This window comes from Dendropsophus ebraccatus, chromosome 3 (assembly GCF_027789765.1).
Source record: "Dendropsophus ebraccatus isolate aDenEbr1 chromosome 3, aDenEbr1.pat, whole genome shotgun sequence".
In the NCBI taxonomy this organism is placed as follows: Eukaryota; Metazoa; Chordata; class Amphibia; order Anura; family Hylidae; genus Dendropsophus; species Dendropsophus ebraccatus.
The window spans coordinates 10,039,292-10,058,262 of NC_091456.1; the positions used below are offsets into that span (position 1 = coordinate 10,039,292).

Here is an 18,971-nt window from a genome sequence, read left to right on the forward strand (position 1 = left end):
GGCGTGCTGTCTTTTACTCTATGGTACGTCTCTACGGTTGGAGGTCTGAAGATGGCGGAGGTGGAGTTCGGGGACAGTGAGCTCTTTGAGCAGTTAGATGGCGAGGCGGTTTCGCAGGCGGTTCACGTTCGGTTTGACCAGACGGAGGACAGCGAGGCGGAGTGCGGCAGCTTCCAGGAACAGCTCGCCAGATGCGAGGAGACCATAACCCAGCTGCGGGCGGAGAATATCCTTTACTCTATGGGAAGCGCCGTGCACTGAGCTTCTCCCGGCCCGTGTGCATGCAGGACACGGTGCTCTGTGCTGTGGCGGCGCTGTGTATCTATCACATGTGAGGGATATAGGGATATAGGGATTGTGTTACTTTTGGTTTCGTTCCTTAACCAGCAGTGAACATCAGGAGCTGAGGAGGAAGCTGTCTGTTCTGTCCCGGCCCAGGTACGACATCACCTGTGTGTGAGGAGACCTGACCCGTATGTATGTGAGAGAGAGACAGGGGCCCTGACGTGTGTGTGTGTGTGTGTGTGTGTGAGAGAGAGAGAGAGAGACAGGGGCCCTGACCCGTGTGTGTGTGTGTGTGTGTGTGTGTGTGTGTGTGTGTGTGTGTGTGTGTGTGTGTGTGTGTGTGAGTGTGTGAGACAGGGGCCCTGACCCGTGTGTGTGTGTGTGTGTGTGTGTGTGTGAGAGAGACAGGGGCCCTGACCCGTGTGTGTGTGTGTGTGTGTGAGAGACAGGGGCCCTGACCCGTGTGTGTGTGTGAGAGACAGGGGCCCTGACCCGTGTGTGTGTGTGTGAGAGACAGGGGCCCTGACCCGTGTGTGTGTGTGTGAGAGACAGGGGCCCTGACCCGTGTGTGTGTGTGACAGGGATCCTGACTAGAGCGAACCTGGAGCATGCTGGAGTCCATCCAAACCCGAACGTTCGGCATTTGATTAGCGTTGGCTGCTGAAGTTGGATAAAGCCCTAAGACTATGTGGAAAACATGGATATAGTCATTGGCTGTATCCATGTTTTCCAGACAACCTTAGAGCTTTATCCAACTTCAGCAGCCCCCGCTAATCAAGTACCGAACGTTCGGGTTCGGATGGACTCAAACCTGAACCCGGTTCGCTCATCTCTAGTCCTGACCCATCTGTTGTGTGTGAGAAAGGGGCCCTGACCCGTATGTGTGTGTGTACATGAGAGGGTTGATTTGAAGATAAAAAAATATTATCTGGAGTACCCCTTTTACACACAGGACTCCAGTATCTGTTGATGATGTGTTCACATAGAGCAGCATAAACCTGGTGGGATTTCCTTTGAAGGGGAGCTTCACACGTACCGAATTCGCGGCTGTGAGAGGCTCCCCATCAGCCAATCAGTGCTGCCGTGGGAACCTCTCACAGCCACGGCGCTGAGCGGGTAATGTATGCTCCGGGCGGTTAAAGGGGCTGGGTTACATATCCGTAGTGGAATTCTGCCGCGGGTATATGACCCCATAGACCTTCACACTACCAGGATCCGCAGCGGATTTCGCTGCAAACTCACAGCGTGAAATCCGCTGAGGATCCGGTACGTGTGACGCTACCCTAAATGTTTTTTTTCAATACTTTGCCGTCCATCTTACTTATATATTCCCGTTTATCTTTCAGCGGTCTGTCTCTGGAGGATAAATTTGATGGCCCGCTGTTGCAGATCTTATTTATGAACCATGTCATCTCCAAGTAAGTCTTTACTTACCAGTCAAAGGTTTGGATGCACCTTTTGGTTCCACTTGTTTGTTTTGTTTTTTACATTTACGTTATTTTCTCTTACATTCTTTGTACATTTTTTTTTTTTTTTACATTCATTGTATATTCATGTTGGGGACAAGGAGATAAAGGAGCAAACACGGAAATCAGTAGTAACAAAGAAAAAAAAAAAAAAGTGAAGACTTAAAGTGACTGTACCACCAGGCCCAGGCTGAAGCACTGGAGGCGGGGCGACCCACCCCCAGTGAGAAGAAACCCCAGCCCCTACATGACGTGACTCCATTAGAATCAATGGAACCCTATCATAGAGGGGCAGGGGTTTCCTCCCACTAAGGGTGGGTTGGCCCACCTCCAGTGCTTTAGCCTGGGCCTGGTGGTACAGTCACTTTAAAGGGGTTATCCAGCGCTACAAAAACATGGACACTTTTTCCCCCTACTGTTGTCTCCAGATTGGGTTGGGTTTGGAACTCCGTTCCATTGAAGTAAATGGAGCTTAAATGCAAACCGCACCTGAACTGGAGACAACGGTAGGGGGAAAAGTGGGCATGTTTTTGTAGCGCTGGATAACCCCTTTAAAGAAACAAAGAACTGACCTGCTGCAGAGGTGCCCTCCTCTGGCTACTCCTGCTGTCTTCTGGTGCTGCATGTGCAGGGTTGATGCACTGCAAAGCTGAGGGAGGTAGCAGCCTTTTGTGGCCACAAGAGTGATTGACAGCGGCCGGTCAGTCACAGCTCTACACTTAGCTGTATGCATCCTGATTAAGATCAGCATCACCACTCAGTGGCATTTGCACGGGCTGCCATGCTATGCATCCAAAATTCTGGCCTGATTCTGGATGTGCGTCTGGAGCTGTCTAGAATTCTGCATGCTCGTATGGGGTTCTATGGGGCGTCTGTGGCGGAATTTAGGAGAAATATAGGACATGTCCTATGTTTTCTGACAAAAATTCTGAAGGCTATCTGTGCCCAAGAGAACCCTATAGGTCTGGAAACTTACCAGATCACCGATCAGCTTCTCTCTACTGTACGCTGCTCTTTGTATGGCTGTATAAATCACCTTGTTTTATAGTTGTATGACTATGTATGTCTTACATATAGGCAGTATCATCAGGAAATTGAAGACTTTGTTTCAAGCCTTGTCCAGAGGCACGAAGAAGAAAAGAAAGGGAACCCCGAGAAAACAACATTTAATATAAAGCCGCAGGTCAGTGGAATTAGCTTTTTCTAGTTACAGATTAAATTTTTCTGAACATTACATTTTTTTATATTTTATCCCTTTTAAAGGGAACCAATCATGTCAAAAAAAGGTCCTAAAGCTAAGGAAACATGCTGCGACATCACGCAACACGCTTCCCAAACATAGCCCTGTAACCTGCGTCCCCTGCTTGATTAATCTGCACTGTTACTTTTATAAAGTCTCGGGCTGTATGCTTATCACGGCCAAGCAGTCCTCTGGAAGTATGTCTGCTTCATGGAGTCATGGTCCTGGGCGGGTTTCAGCGATGTAATCACGCCCCTCTGGGTGTAATTGAAATCACTCTTGTCCTGTGGTGTCACCCGGGGCTGGCGTTGCACGGTGGCACGCCAACGTCTTTACTGCGCATGCTGAAACCCGCCCAGGCCCATGATCACATGAAGAAGAGATACACCAAGATGACTACTTGGCCGCATTTAGAATACGGCCCGAGACTTTATAACAGAAAGATTTTGGATTAATTAATGTTTGGGAAGCATGCTGGGTGATGTACCAGCACGTTACCTTAGCTATAGGCTATGTTCACACACAGTATTTTTGCTCAGTATTTTGGTCTTCATATTGCAACCAAAACCAGGAGTGGATTGAAAACACAAAGGCTCTGTTATCACACTGTTGAAATTTAGTGGATGGCCATCAAAATAACACCAATTATTTGCCATTAAATGACGGCCATCCACTAAATTTCAACAGTGTGATAACATAGACTTTCTGTGTTTTCAATCCACTCCTGGTTTTGGTTGCAAAATGAGAACCAAAATACCGAGCAAAAATACTGTGTCTGAACCCAGCCTTAGGGGCCTTTTTGATGTGATTGGTTTTCTTTAAGGACCCATGGTGTACCTGGTACGTTGCGGAGTCCTTAAGGGGGTACAGAGAGTGCTAATACACCATAAACCATTTAAAGGGGGAACTCCGGGCCTGGGGGTATTTTGGAGGATCTCCTGGGAGGGGGTGGAAATTGAAGCCGGAGGTCACTTGCCTCCCCCGTTCCAGCGCCGGTGTCCAGATCGCGCCGCCTGGCACTCCCGTCCCGCGGCCGCTTCCTGTCAGAGCAGCCACATGAGACGTAACGTCTCTAGGCAGCTTTGCCATTTGGCGCCCGAGGCAGGACTCAGCTACGCCTGCTAATTGGCAGAGCTGCCTTGAGACGTCATGTCTCATGCGGCAGCTCTGACCAGGAAGTGGCCACGGGACGGGAGTACCGGGCGATGCGATCTGGACAGCAGCGCTGGAGTGGGGGAGGTAAGTGACCTCCGACTTGTATTCCCACCCACTCCCCGGCGATCCTCCAAAATACAAAAATACCCCCCCCCCCCCGGCCCGGAGTACCCCTTTAAACGCCTCTATCAAAACTAACAGCAGCATTTAAATGGCTTTTAAGTGCAAAGAGGAAGAAAACAAAAGTGCAAAATTAAAAATCTGTTTGCTCCTATAGGGGTTAAATAAAGGGCTTACCATCTTAAGAAGTGATGACCTATCACTAGAATTGATTGGTGGATGTCCATGTATTGGATCACGACAGCGTTTGTTTCAAGGATGTCTGTATATTTAACACTGAGCAATATTAATCGCCTTCATTTTTATAATTTCAGCCATCAAGTATTTCCTTGGAGGCCATTGACAGTGTAAACACCATTAAGAAGATTAAGGAAGCCTTCAGCGTAAGTGTGTAGAGAGGACTGGGGGAGGGTCGCACACTATCTAATGTAACCATTAATGGACATTTATTACAAAAAGATGTTGCAATGTACACTTTTTGTGCTGGATGCAATAACGTAGTCTATTATGCTATACCATACAGCAAAAGCCGTAACTAACATAAAGGAATCCAGTGAAATGTAAGCATAAAATGTAATGTGAACCCAGCCCTACTCTCACTATAACATGCATTTTTACCTGAAATTGGTCTCTGGGCTGGAATTGTATAGAATAGGAGGAGACCGTTTTACCCTTTATATTTTCCGTATCTTCCCTCCAAACCCCATGTGTGATTTCAGGTTCCGGCAGATTCCGTCGCTCATACCCGCTCACAGCGGAAGTTGCCCGCCCATGGTGTTGAGTCTATGGGACAGGCGGATATGCCTGCCATAGTGAGTGGGTACATGCAACTGAATCCACCAGAACATATCGGCATGGATTCCGTAGTGTGAACCCACCCTAAGGCTATGCTGACACATAGTATTCTGCTCAGTATTTTGTTCAGCATATTTTCAACCAAAACCAGAAGTGGATTGAAAACATAGAAACTGTGAAATCTTTCCACAAATACAAATACTGGCCAAATTACTGAAGGAAACACTGGCCGATATACCATATGTGAACATAGCCGAAAACTGCATTCAAATTAAGGACCAAGAAATGTAAAGTCCAAACCAAGAATAAAATATGAGTTCATATTGTACCTTTATTTTTACTGTTCCTGTTTTGTTCAGCCACAAATTGAAAACTTAGTTTAGGTTCACACTGTGCTTTGTTGCTGTATGTGTTTTATGGAGCGGGGGAGTGTGGTAAAAAGTAGAGATGAGTGAATTTACAGTAATAATGATGCAAAGCACTTTGTAATCTCTGCAATCCATTCATCAGCTGGCTGCCTTATAACTCACTGCCACTACTCCCCGGATGCTTGGAAAAGCTGGATCCAGTCCTGGCAAACTTCTCCCAGTTTCCCAGGACTGGATCCAGCTTTTCCCAGCACCCGGGGGGGGGACAGGCAGTGAGTTATAAGGCAGCCAGCTAATGAGCGGATGGCAGAAAATACGAAGCGCTTTGCATCATTATTACTGTTAATTTCGCTTATCTCTAGTAAAAACAGATTCTGTTGTACGCCATCAGATTTCTATTGACTTACATAAAAAAAAAATGGATCAAAATGAATGGACAGTAAAAACGCAGTGTGAACCCAGCCTCCGTGCTTCTCCGTGGATTACACAGCATGGGAATAAGCCCTTACACTTTCACACCTATTCAGCAGTATATTTCCCTGTGCAAGTTTTATTTCTATTGTCAGTTTGCCTTGAATGCTGCTTAAGGGTACTCAACAGTGTAAAAAGATATCGCAAGGGTAGAGTTACTATGCTAGTTGGTTTCAGTTTACTTTGATCTTTAAAGGGTTACTCCAGTGATTTTATTTATTTTTTTCCAAATCAACTGGTGTAAAAAAAAATTATATAGATTTGTCATTAACTTCTGTTTAAAAATTCCAATTTGTCCAGTACTTATCAGCTTCTGTATGTCCTGCAGGAAGTGGTGTGTTCTTTCCAGTCAGACACAGTACTCTCTGCTGCCACCTCTGTCCATGTCAGGAACTGTCCAGAGCAGGAGAGGATTTCTGGTTCAATGTTTTTATTTAGTTTTTTTTTTTTAAGAACAAATTACAAAAGAGAGAGTCTATAAGCACTGACTTAAGTGCCAACAGTATAGTTCGCATGTTTAGAAACAACAGTAATAACATTAGGTATATTACATAAATATAAAATTGTGGTAACATAAATTCAGCATGGGTATTTTCTACTGCTCTGGACAGTTCCTGACATGGACAGAGGTGGCAGCAGAGAGCACTGTGTCAGAATACACAACTTTCTGCGGGACATACAGCAGCTAATTAGTACTGGAAAATTTGAGATTTTTAAATAGAGGTAAATCACAAATCCAACCCTCGATTTGTACCTCTTTAAAGGGGTTATCCAGCGCTACAAAAACATGGCCACTTTCCCCCTACTGTTGTCTCCAGTTTGGGTGAAGGTTTTGAAGCTCAGTTCCATTGAAGTAAATGGAGCTTAATTGCAAACCGCACCTGAACTGGAGACAACAGTAGGGGGAAAAGTGCCCATGTTTTTGTAGCGCTGGATAACCCCTTTAACTAATCAACTGGCAGCAGCAGTCCGCACTGTTGTGTACAGCTCTGTGTATTGCGTATCTGTGTAGTTTAAAATCAGTAGCACTGCGAATAAAATCCTTGTGTAGTCCAGGTCTCAATGTAGCCAACATTTTCTTTCACCTGTTGAAGTAAACTCTCTTGACATTTACACTTTTTATTACAGGTTGTGGGAAGTGTTCTGTATTTCACAAACTTCTGCCTTGACAAGCTGGGGCAGCCCCTCCTGAACGAGAACCCCCAATTAACTGATGGATGGGAAGTACCAAAGTATCCTAACATGAGGCTGCATTTGCACTAAGTGGTAATCGCCCTATTAAGACATTAAGGGGGAGTTTTTTAAAGGGTGTAAAATTTAAACTGGTGCGAACTGCCCACAGCAACCAATCACAGCTCCTCTTTCCTTTCACCAGAGCTGGAAGCTGAGCTGAGATTGGTTGCTGTGGCAAGTTTGCACCAGTCTAAATTTTACACCCTTTGCTAAATCTCCCCCTAAGCGTTAATCAATTTAAGGGGTATTCCACTCCAACAAAACCTTTGACATGTTGCTGACCATAATGAGACTAGCAATTTCTTCCATACTTGTTATCTATTCAATCTCCTTCCCCCAGTTCTGAGCTGTTGCTTTCTGCTGAAGACACAAATCTGTGTGTGAGCTTTTCTCTCTCCCCCTCCTCCCCCATCCCTTCTGAGACAGCTGATGTAAATAAATGCCTGGCAGGCTTTACCTGAAACATTGTAGCTTCTTTGTAATGCTGGGAGGATTAATCACAGTGAGTTCATCAGCAACTTGACCACAGAATAACCCTCCCAGCGTTACAAAGAAGCTACAATGTTTCAGGTAAAGCCTGCCAGGCACTTATTTACATCAGCTGTCTCAGAAGGGATGGGGGAGGAGGGGGAGACAGAAAAGCTTGCACACAGATTTGCGTCTTCAGCAGAAAGCAACAGCTCAGAACTGGGGGAAGGAGACTGAATAGACGATACCAAGTATGGAAGGAATTGTTAGTCTCACCATGGTAAGACACATATCAAAAGTTATGTTAGAGTGGAATACCTCTTTAAATACAGTGTTTCCTTTACATCAAGATATATACACATTTATGTGAGAGGGGAGAGTCTGGAGGAAAGAGAAAGGGGAGGGGGATATTATAAAAACATTTAAATATATTAAAGGACTTAATAAGGTTCAGGAGCAAAGTGTTTTAATAAAAAGAAACCCTGAACAAGAGGACACAGTGAGAGGTTATTGGGGGGAAAGATTAGAAGCAACATGAGAAAATATTACTTTACTGAAAGAGTAGTAGATGCTTGGAACAAACTTCTGTCAGATTTGGTAGGTAAAAACCTATATATGTATTCTAAGATAATAAGAAAGCAAAAACTAAAAGGGCAGCACCAGGGATTGGATGGGATGCACCAGGACAACATTGTTCTGTGTTCCTATAATGTAGAGATATATAAAAACCTATAGAGTAGAGAAAGACGCACTTCCAAATTCAATGATGCAGGTGCTGGAGGTAACAAGTCCCTTGGCAGGAGATACCCAGTATATAACCACAAAGTCTGCAGCACTCCAGCTCACGCTTGATAATGATTCTGTGAGAGAATCGCATCCTGTTTGTTTACACTTTTTTTTATTTTTTTTGGAATAAAACCACTCTTTTTTTGACTTTTTGTGGATATATATATTCGCTATATATACACCAGACCACTGCTTTTAAAGCAGAGTGATGGTCAGTAAGCTTTCTGTCAAAAAATAGGAGGGAGACTAGTTAAATATATTTGCAGAAATATCTAACTTGACAAGTCCTATTAGGTATGACTGTTACTTGAGATGGGAATATCCCTTTAAAGTTGAATATGCTAAAAGCACATAACCACTTTAAAGGGGTTCTCCAGTGCTACCAAAACATGGCCACTTTCTTTCAGAGACAGCACTACTCTGTCTCCAGTTCAGGTGCGGTTTGCAATTAAGCTACATTCACTTCAATGGAACTAAGCAGCAAAAATCCGCCCAAGCTGGACACAAGAGTGGGGCTGTCTCTGGAAGAAAGTGGACATGTTTTTGTAGGGCTGGAGAACCCCTTTAACTACAGTCTCCTTTAACTTTGGGGTTGTAAGTGTGATGTACTGTGTATAGCTGCTGCTGTTATTGCTTGTGTTTTTTGGGGTTTTTTTTTTTTATCAAGGAATTAAACCCTTAATATATTGTTATAAAGATATCTGCAAGTTTTTGGTCAAATTTTGTCTCTTGATGGCCAAGAAGTACAAGTGAAAGCAAAAAGGTTTGTATGCGCGTTTAGTTGCTGTCTCCACTTTCTGGTTGCTGTTAAATATTTATTGAAATTTTCTGACTTTAAGATGTATTTATAGCAAGAAGAGATTTTGCTTAAAAAGTTCTTGTGTCTGTGATTCAGCAGTGCCAGACTGCATGACCACTTCTTTTTAAAGGGGTTTGTGAATAGAGATGAATTGGAATACCACCACAGCCTGAGGGCTGGGATGGCGCAGTTTTTGCACTGAAGTATGTGTTTTTTCTAATCCTGGATAACCCGATTTAAAGGACAACTCCGGCCAAAAGCATTTTTTAATGTTATTACTTATGGAAAGTTAGACAAATTCGTAATGTACATTAATTATGGGAAATGCGCATATACTGCTATTTCCCTTAATTTAGATAATCATGGAGACTTCAAATTCTCAGAAATACTGTGACATCACGAACCAGGGTGTAGTGTCCAGCAGGGGGCGCACTATATATAGAATTCAGTGAGTACCATTGACTTCTATATATAGTGCGCCCCTGCTGAACACTCTATGGAATCAATGGCTGTCTATGGAACAGGTCTGTATGCACAGATATACACTGTACTATTCCCCCATCATCTGCTCATAGTTTGAGCAGATGATGGTGGAAGTAGTACCAGGGCTATCCCCATCACCGCCGCCGATGCCGCCCCTGCTGTCACTCGTACGTCCGGCGGGTCTGCTGCTGTAATTGAGGACCCGGTCTCGGGGAGGAAGTAGGCCCTGTTCTCAGGCCTACTTTCTTCCTGAGATCAGGGCCTTAATTACAGCAGCGGACCCACCCGACACGCCTGAGCTGCGGCCAGCAAGGTGACAGTACGGGCAGGCGGCAGCGACTGGGTCCGGGAGGGTTTGCTGCTGTAATTGAGGCCCTGGATCTAAGGGAGGAAGTAGGCCTAAGACCGGGGCCTACTCATACTATGAGCAGATGATGGGGGAGTAGTACAGTGTATATATGTGCTTACATATATACATTGATTCCAGTGTCCAGCAGGGGCACACTATATCAATGGTACTCATTGAATTCCATATATAATGCGCCCCCTGCTGGACACTCCATTGGAATTACACTCTGGTTCGTGATGTCACAGTATTTCTGAGAATTTGAAGTCTCCACGATCTACTAAATTAAGGGAAATAGCAGTATATGTGCATTTCCCATAATTATGGTACATTAGGGATTTGACTAACTTTCCATAAGTAATAACATATTAAAAATGCTTTTGGCCAAACTTCTCCTTTTAAGCTGCTCTCACACAGATGTGTTACCGGGCCACATTCATACGTATTGTTCAGTCTGTCCACAATTGCAGACAGATTGTACCAAATTGTGAATGTAGCCTAAGGGTGCCTTTACACAGAAAGATTTCTCTGACAGATTTTTGAAGCCATAGCCAGGAGCAGGCTATGAACAGATAATAGAGGAAAGACTGAGATTTCTCCTCTTTTCATATCCATTCCTGGCTTTGGCTTCAAAAATTTGTCAGATAAATCTGTGTAAAGGCATCTTTTAGGCTATGTTCACAAATGTAATTGAATAAGAGAACTGTGACAGTTTGCCAGTGGCTGCCATCCACTCCATTTCAGCAGTGTGTGAACATAGCCTTTGTGTGTTTTCAATCAACTCCTGGTTTAAGCTACAAAATACTGTGTGAACATAGCCTAAGAGTGGATTCAAATGGAATGGGACATGTATATCTGCTTCCCTCTAGATCCACTGGTTTTGGCCAAAAAACAACCTGCTGTGTGACAGCAGCCTTAACCTCTTAAGGACCATGGACACGACTGTGTGTCCATTTTTGCGGTGCGTTCCCGCTAATGGACTTAGCCATGTCCTCGGATGAAACGGATGCAGAAGCTGCACTTGTTCCATCCACAGCAGGTTCCGGCTGTCTGTGGTTACAGTCCACACACAGACTCCAGTTTGAATCGGCTAGTAAGACTTGGGAGCAGCAGTGACTGGCAAGCAGCATTGTATCGGGCGGAGGGATTAGGGAAGTTTATTAAGCCCTTTTTGTACTGGAGGGTAAATTAAGATTGACGCTGGACTGTCTCTTTAAGAAAAAAGCTTTGCTAAGCAGCAAGGAGGATTAATTAAAGGGGTATGAAAGATAACGTTTGATATGTTGCTGCCCATGGTGAGACAAACAGTTTGTTCCATACTTGTTATCTATTCAGTCTCCTTCCCCCAGTTCTCAGCTGCTGCTTTCTGCTGGAAACACAAAAATGTGTATGAGCGTTTCTCGACCTCCCGGCTCCCTTCTGAGACGGCTGATGTAAGGGTCTTATTCCACGGGCCGATCAATAATGTAAAGGAGCACCAATCTGCTAGATCGGCGCTCGTTTACTGGGCCTATTCCACGGCCCGATGATCGTTTAGCGAGAGCTGCAGGGACATCGTTACCGATGTCCTTGCAGCATACATTACCTAGCAGGGCTTCTCCTCTGCTCCATCTTCATCCCGGTCCCACTCGCAGCCTGACTGAGATGTCAGACCACTCAGCCAATCACTGGCCACGGTGGTCTGACAGTTCAGTCCGGCGGCACCGAAGTTGCTGCTGCTGCGCGTGGGACCGGGATGAAGACGGAGCAAAGGAGAAGCCCTGCTAGGTAATGTATGCTGCTTGAATCGTCGGTCGCCCGCCGCGTATCGCTATTACAGAAACGGGGTGGGGGTGTAGGGGCACACATTACAGAAACGGTAATTGGGGTGGGGGATGTAGGGGCACACATGACAGAAGTTTTACGTTAACCCAGCTAGTAATAGTATTTTTCTAAAGGGTTTTTTCATTTGTTATAGACCTAAACCATGCTGCTTCAATTGTGGCTCAGAGGAGCATCAACTAAAGGACTGTCCTAAAGTAAGTTTCATTATTTTAATATTTTTTTTTTTTTTACGTAGAATAATTTTTTATCATTAACGTGTGTTTACCAACAGGATCCTACTCTTAATATAGATCAGCCTGAATTGGTGCACAGAAATCATTGTATTGCAGTGTCATGTTCTATTTCTGTTTGTTTGGAGGAGGAGGATGATAAAGTCTACTAGCAAAGCCTTTGCCAGTTGATGGTGTGCTGTCTGTTTGAGGCAAACCATTGAGGACTGGCTCCCAATAAGAGGATTTTTTTGTACTCACCGTAAAATCCTTTTCTTGTGGCTTCATTGGGGGACACAGCACCAGTGGGTATAGGCTACTGCCACTAGGAGGCGACACTAGACAGAAGAAGAAGTGACTCCGCCTGGCAGCCTATACCCCTCCTACAGACACCAGGCTAACTCAGTTTAGTCACAAGCAGTAGAAAGTAGTAACAAAAACAGGCAAAAAAAAAAAAAACCAGGCTGGTCCCGGGAACGAAAAAACCCCAAGAACAGAACAAGCCCCGGGAGCACAACCTCAAACAGGGTGGGAGCTGTGTCCCCCAATGAAGCCACAAGAAAGGGATTTTACGGTGAGTACAAAAAAATCCTCTTTTCTTGTGCCTGTCATTGGGGGACACAGCACCAGTGGGACGTACAAAAGCAGTCCCAGAGGGTGGGGAAAGAAGATTACAATCCCCATGCGGCCTGCCTAACGCACGGCGGCCTGCAGAACCTTGCGGCCCAGACTGGCGTCAGAGGAAGCCAGGATATGGACCTGATAAAACTTTGAAAAAGTGTGAACTGAAGACCAGGTGGCGGCCTTGCAGACCTGGGACACTGAGGCCTGATGGCGAACCGCCCAAGAGGCCCCCACAGCTCGAGTAGAATGAGCGGTGACCCGAAAAGGAGGAGCCCTGCCACGAACGCGGTAGGCCTCTGCGATGGCTGCCCTGATCCAACGCCCAATGGTGGTCTTGGAAGCCGCCAGCCCCTTGCGCGGACCCGACGGGACCACGAACAAGGAATCCGAGCGGCGGAAGGAAGCAGTGACTGACAAGTAGATCCGTATGGCCCGGACAAGGTCCAAACAATGCAGGGACCGTTCCCTAGGATGGGAGGGCGCAGGGCAAAAAGAGGGGAGAATGATGTCCTCATTAAGGTGGAATGCAGACACGACCTTCGGCAGGAAGGAAGGAAGAGGACGAAGCACCACCTTGTCCTTGTGAAGGACTAGATAAGGGGAGCGACAAGAGAGCGCTGCCAGTTCAGACACCCTACGGATGGAGGTAACCGCCACCAGGAAGGCGACTTTCCAAGAAAGGAAACAAAGAGACACCTCCCGAAGAGGCTCAAAGGGAGGACCTTGCAGAACCTCGAGGACTAAATTAAGGTCCCAGGGCTCTAAAGGCTGACGAAAAGGAGGGGCCAAATGGACCACCCCCTGAAGAAAGGTCTTCACCTGGGGGCGGAAAGCTAGAGCCCGCTGAAAAAGAACAGACAGGGCGGAAATCTGCGAACGCAAAGTGGAATGACTGAGGCCTTTATCCAGCCCGGACTGTAAAAAGGAAAGAATCTTGGGCGTGGAACACACCAAGGGGTGAAAATTATTCTGTTCGCACCAAGAAAAGAAGGCCTTCCACACGCGATGGTAGACCCGAGCTGACTGAGGCTTACGGGCCTTAAGCATGGTTTGGATGACTGGTTCCGAGAACCCACGAAACCTCAACACCGCGGCCTCAACAGCCACGCCGTCAAACTCAGCTGAGGTAAATTGGGGTGGAATATTGGCCCTTGTGAAAGGAGGTCGGCCCGCAGGGGAAGGCGCCAGGGGGCGTCGGCCAGGAGGTGCACTACGTCGGCGTACCAGGACCGGCGCGGCCAGTCTGGAGCGACAAGAATGGCGGGAACGCCGAGTGCCTTGATGCGCTTCAGGACTCGTGGGAGAATGGGCAGAGGAGGAAAGGCGTAAACCAGGGAGAACTGCTCCCATGGGGTCACCAAGGCGTCGACCGCGAACGCGCAAGGATCCCGGGCCCGAGTCACATAGATGGGGAGTTTGTGGTTCAGCCTGGAGGCGAAGAGATCCACATCTGGGGATCCCCACCGCCGGCAGATTTGAAGAAACACCTCGGGATGTAGAGCCCATTCGCCCTGATCCAGTCTTTCGCGGCTGAGGTAGTCCGCCTCCCAATTGTCCACCCCGGGAATGTGGACTGCCGAGAGAGCTGGAACAACCCGCTCCGCCCAACGGAGAATGCGAGCGGCCTCGGTCATGACAGAGCGGCTCCTGGTGCCGCCTTGACGGTTCAGATAGGCAACGGCGGTGACGTTGTCGGTCTGAACACGGACCGGATAACCCCTCAGGCGATCGGTCCACTGAGACAGGGCGAGAAAGATGGCCCGGAGCTCCAGGATATTGATGTGAAGCCGAGCCTCTGTCGGCGACCAAGAGCCCTGAGCTGTGTGGCTCCCGAAGACAGCCCCCCACCCGGACAGGCTGGCATCCGTAGAGACGACCAGCCAATTGAGGGGGAGGAACGAGCGGCCGAGGAGGACCACCGGAGACGTCAACCACCAAAGAAGCTCCCTGCGAACAGCAGGGGACAGGAGGATCTTCTTGTGGAGAGACAGAGGGGACCTGTCCCACTGCGACAGAATCGCTTGCTGCAGAGGGCGCGAATGAAACTGAGCAAAGGGGATCGCCTCGAAAGAGGAGACCATCTTGCCCAGGACTCGCATGCAAAGGCGAATCGAACAGGGGGCGCCCGAGCGGAGCAGAGAGACTGCCGAGCGCAGGGAGGCAACTTTGTTTGGAGGAAGGAGGACGCGGGCCATCTCGGTGTTGAATAGCATCCCGAGAAACTCCATAGAGCGGGAGGGAAGTAGGGAAGATTTTTGATAATTGATCACCCAACCGAAATTGGTCAAGAGATCGAGTGTGATCTGGAGGCTGGACAAAGTGTCCTGCTTGGAGCGGCCCTTTACCAAAAGGTCGTCCAGGTATGGCAGGACAGCCACCCCCTTTGACCGAAGCAGAGCCATCAAAGGTGCAAGGATCTTGGTAAAGACCCGAGGCGCCGTGGCGAGCCCGAAGGGCAGGGCAACGAACTGGAAATGTCCAGAACCGACGGCGAAACGTAGGAAACGTTGATGACTGGCTGCGATGGGAACATGCAGATAGGCGTCGCGGATGTCTATAGAAGCAAGAAATTCGTCCTGCTCTAGAGACGCGACCACCGACCGCAAGGATTCCATGCGGAACCGCCGAAGGCGAACAAACCTGTTCAGCCGTTTCAAATCCAGGATAGGACGGACCGAGCCGTCCTTTTTGGGGACTGTGAACAGATTGGAATAGAATCCCTGGAAGTGCTCGGAGGGAGGAACTGGGACCACAACTCCTTGAGCTAGGAGATTCTGAACCGCCCGAAAAAGCTCGGAAAGCCGTGCCGAAGAGCGTGGGAGATTTGATGGAAAAAAGCGAGGAGGTGGAATGCACACAAACTCGATTTTGTACCCTGAGGACACCACCTCCCGAGCCCACACATCGGACACATGGGCGAGCCAAATCTCCTTGAAGGAGAGCAGACGACCCCCTACTTGAGGGAGAGACCCGAGTGGTGAAGGACCCTCAGGAAGAAGACTTGGGTGCAGGACCCTTAGAAGGGCGAGAACGGGGCTGCCAGGTGGGGCGGGGTTTGAAGGAGGGCTTCCTAGAAGGAGCTGGAGGCGTATCCTTAGCCGGGCGACGACGTGCCGGAGGCTCAAAAGAGCGGAAACGGCTGGAACGCCTGGGAGGCTGAGGGCGCCGGGATCGGTTTTGAGGAAGCAAGGAGCTCTTCCCCCCCGTAGCGTCCGAGATTATCTTATCCAGCCGCTCCCCAAAAAGTCTGTTTCCTGCAAAGGGAAGAGAAGTCAGAGCCTTCTTGGAGGCGGCGTCAGCTGACCAGCATTTTAACCAGACAGAGCGTCGGATGGCTACAGAGTTTGCCAGGGCCCGCGCAGACAAACGAGCAGCTTCCTGAGAAGCGTCGCACAAGTATTTGGACGCATGTAGAATTTGTGAGGCCAGAGACAGGAGATCCTCACGCGGGGTGTCCAGGGAGAGGTCATGGACTAACTGCCTGGCCCAAGAGGAACAAGCCTTGCTGACCCAGGATGCAGCAAAGGTAGGACGTAGGGCCGAACCAGCTGCAACAAAGACAGACTTCGAAAAAGCGTCGATTTTCTTGTCCACCGGGTCAGTGAGTGAAGCACCATCTGCCAGAGGCAGAGTAGTTGACTTGGAGAGTCGAGAAACTGGAGGATCCACAGATGGGGGCACTGTCCATGTAGTGACCAGGTCAGGGGAGAAGGGAAACAAAGCCTCGGCACGCTTAGAGGATGGAATCCGCCGGTCAGGGTGATTCCACTCCTTGGCTAGGAGGTCCTCAAAATCCTTATGGCTGGGAAAAACCAATGGCTGTCGCTTCTGGCGACGGAAGGAAACCTCACTCTTGGAGGTAGAAGAGGACTCCTCCTCAATATGTAAGGTGTCTCGCACTGCACGGATCAAGGCTTGCACTGCAGAGGCCAGCTGATCCTCCCTGTCAGACTCTGAAGCAGAGTCAGAGGGGTCCCCCGAGGTGGCGGAGAGGGGTCGCTGGGAAGCGGAACCGCCTGCAGTGGATCTGGGAGGAGAAAGGTCTGAGGAACACCTAGAGGGCGACCGTGAGACAGAGAGTCTAGGTCTCTTATGAGACCGTCCTCTGGAAGGGGAGTCAGGAGATACCCTGGAGGGTCCTGCTGCTGGAGGCGCCTGAGAGGGCAACCGCTCAATGGCATGGATCATGACCTGCGACAGCTTAGAGAGGTCACCGATCGCCTGGGACAGGGATCTAGCCCACTCAGGAGAAGCTACATCAGGACCTGGAGGGGGGGCCTCCTGGGAAGTGGCACCAGGGTTAAGGCATAGCAGGCAGAGGGAACCAGGCTGACCACAGGGGAATTTCTTATTGCAACGAGCACACGCAAAGTGTGTCGCCACAGCCGCGGGAGCGAGCTGCCTAGGGGGGTCATCCCGGGGACCAGACATGGTAGCTAGGGCTGTTAGCCTGGGGAGTGGAGGAGGGGAATATCACCCACTGGGTGAGCCTACCAGACCCTGGAGTTGCTGCTGCACTGGATGCTGGAGCTGCTGCCGCACTGGATGCTGGAGCTGCTGCCGCACTGGATGCTGGAGCTGCACTGGAACGACTGCACTGGATGCTGGAGCTGCACTGGAACGACTGCACTGGAAGCTGTAGCTGGTGCACGCTGGAATAGCTGCACTGGATGCTAGACTGCTGCTGTGCACAGGGAGCTGAGGCTGCTGTACTGCAGAGATAACAGCAGGAGGCCACGAGCTGAAGCTGCTGCCGGCAAGAGGAGGAAGGGAGGGGGCAAGGAGGAAAAAGGTGGGGGCTACAGAGTAGCCAATAGGAGAAAGGGCTGTGGCGGGAGGAGCCGAAAAACGGGCGGGCGCCCCGCCCCCAGTGACGTCACTAGCGTGCGCCGACGCGGCCTAGCTCCGGCAGAAGCCGGGGCCTAAATTTGTGGGGCAGGCCGGCGGCAGTGAGACGGCGGCGCGGAGCGCCAGAAAACGCGACCGGAAAGGGAGAGAGGAGCCCAGCAATCCCCCAGCTGTCCCTTATGAAGCCGCTGCGGGCTGCAGTGGCTCCTGGATGAAAGGGGGTGGGCATCAGCCCAGGCTAGGAGGGAGATGAGAAGGGGGATCAGGAGACAACCTGTCCAGTAGGACAGGGGATAGAGGAGAGAGGGCTGCGCTGCAGGGAAGTGTGCACTGTGGCAATGGGGACTAGGGAGAGCAGGCAAGAGGCTACTGGTTGCCCTAGCCAGGATGACCCCCCCCCCAAGGACAGGACTACTCACCTGTCCGGCGTCTTCGGGTGCTCGCAGGGTCACCCCCTCGGTAACCTCGCACCTGGGTGGGGTACCGGCATCCTGCGCAGGGAGCTGGCAATGGGGGACGGGTGACCGGCGCATGGGAAGTGAAAACTTCCAGTGCACCCTCAGGGGGAGGCTACGTCTGGTGTGGCAGCCCACGCCGACGGTCCCCCTGATAACCTAGAAAGAAAGAAAAAGAAATAAAACTAAAATAATAAAGAGGTGCGTGGCACCTGTGTCTACCTCATACGGACACTAGACTAAAACTGAGTTAGCCTGGTGTCTGTAGGAGGGGTATAGGCTGCCAGGCGGAGTCACTTCTTCTTCTGTCTAGTGTCGCCTCCTAGTGGCAGTAGCCTATACCCACTGGTGCTGTGTCCCCCAATGACAGGCACAAGAAACATATTTTTATGTATACTAGTGTGAAAGTGCTGCCTGTTGCTCTATCGTATCTAGTGTGTAGGGTCAAAACCTCAGTCCAGGCCAGATGGGATGGCATCTCGCTACAGAATGCCATAGTGGCCATGCTGGTTAGGTGTGTGCCTGGCATTTTAAGTAAACCATAAACTGATTAACCAGCAGAGCACCATCATGCCGCCCAGATTTCCGGACCCATAGGCTTACATTAGTAACAGACACCCTTCAGGATTTTTCCTGAAGGGTGTCCGTTCCAGAAAATAGGTCAGGATTTTTTAGATCCTGTCCTATTTTCATCCGTAATTCCGTCAAGGACGCCTCCATAGAACTCTATGGGAGCACCCGGAATTTCCCCTCCTGGACCCGCCGGACCTCAGCAATGATGTCACTCACCTTCTGGACCCAGCACTGCATCCTCCTCCATCCTTTCCTCCAGCAGTGGCGCAGTGATCCTGCGTCCCCCTCCGGAGTCTCCCCGACCCTCCGCCCCCAACCCCCATGGAACCTGCATTCTTCCTTGACCTGTGGATCCTCTGACCTTAAAGAGCACTGTGTCAGACTGGAAAAAATATGCCACTTCATGCAGGACATACAGCAGCT

General features: G+C 49.1%; 1 protein-coding gene across 1 annotated transcript in view; it reads left to right on the plus strand.

The window, feature by feature from the left end:
- Positions 1 to 18,971, plus strand: part of ZCCHC8 (zinc finger CCHC-type containing 8) — a 30,920-nt gene continuing 11,949 nt past the window's right edge. Inside the window, exons 1-8 of the mRNA XM_069960872.1 lie at positions 1 to 226; positions 396 to 438; positions 1,632 to 1,703; positions 2,829 to 2,934; positions 4,581 to 4,649; positions 7,029 to 7,132; positions 9,085 to 9,150; positions 11,973 to 12,033. Coding sequence (XP_069816973.1) covers positions 52 to 226; positions 396 to 438; positions 1,632 to 1,703; positions 2,829 to 2,934; positions 4,581 to 4,649; positions 7,029 to 7,132; positions 9,085 to 9,150; positions 11,973 to 12,033 — 696 coding nt within the window. The 5' untranslated portion in view covers positions 1 to 51. The remainder of the gene's footprint in view (positions 227 to 395; positions 439 to 1,631; positions 1,704 to 2,828; positions 2,935 to 4,580; positions 4,650 to 7,028; positions 7,133 to 9,084; positions 9,151 to 11,972; positions 12,034 to 18,971) is intronic.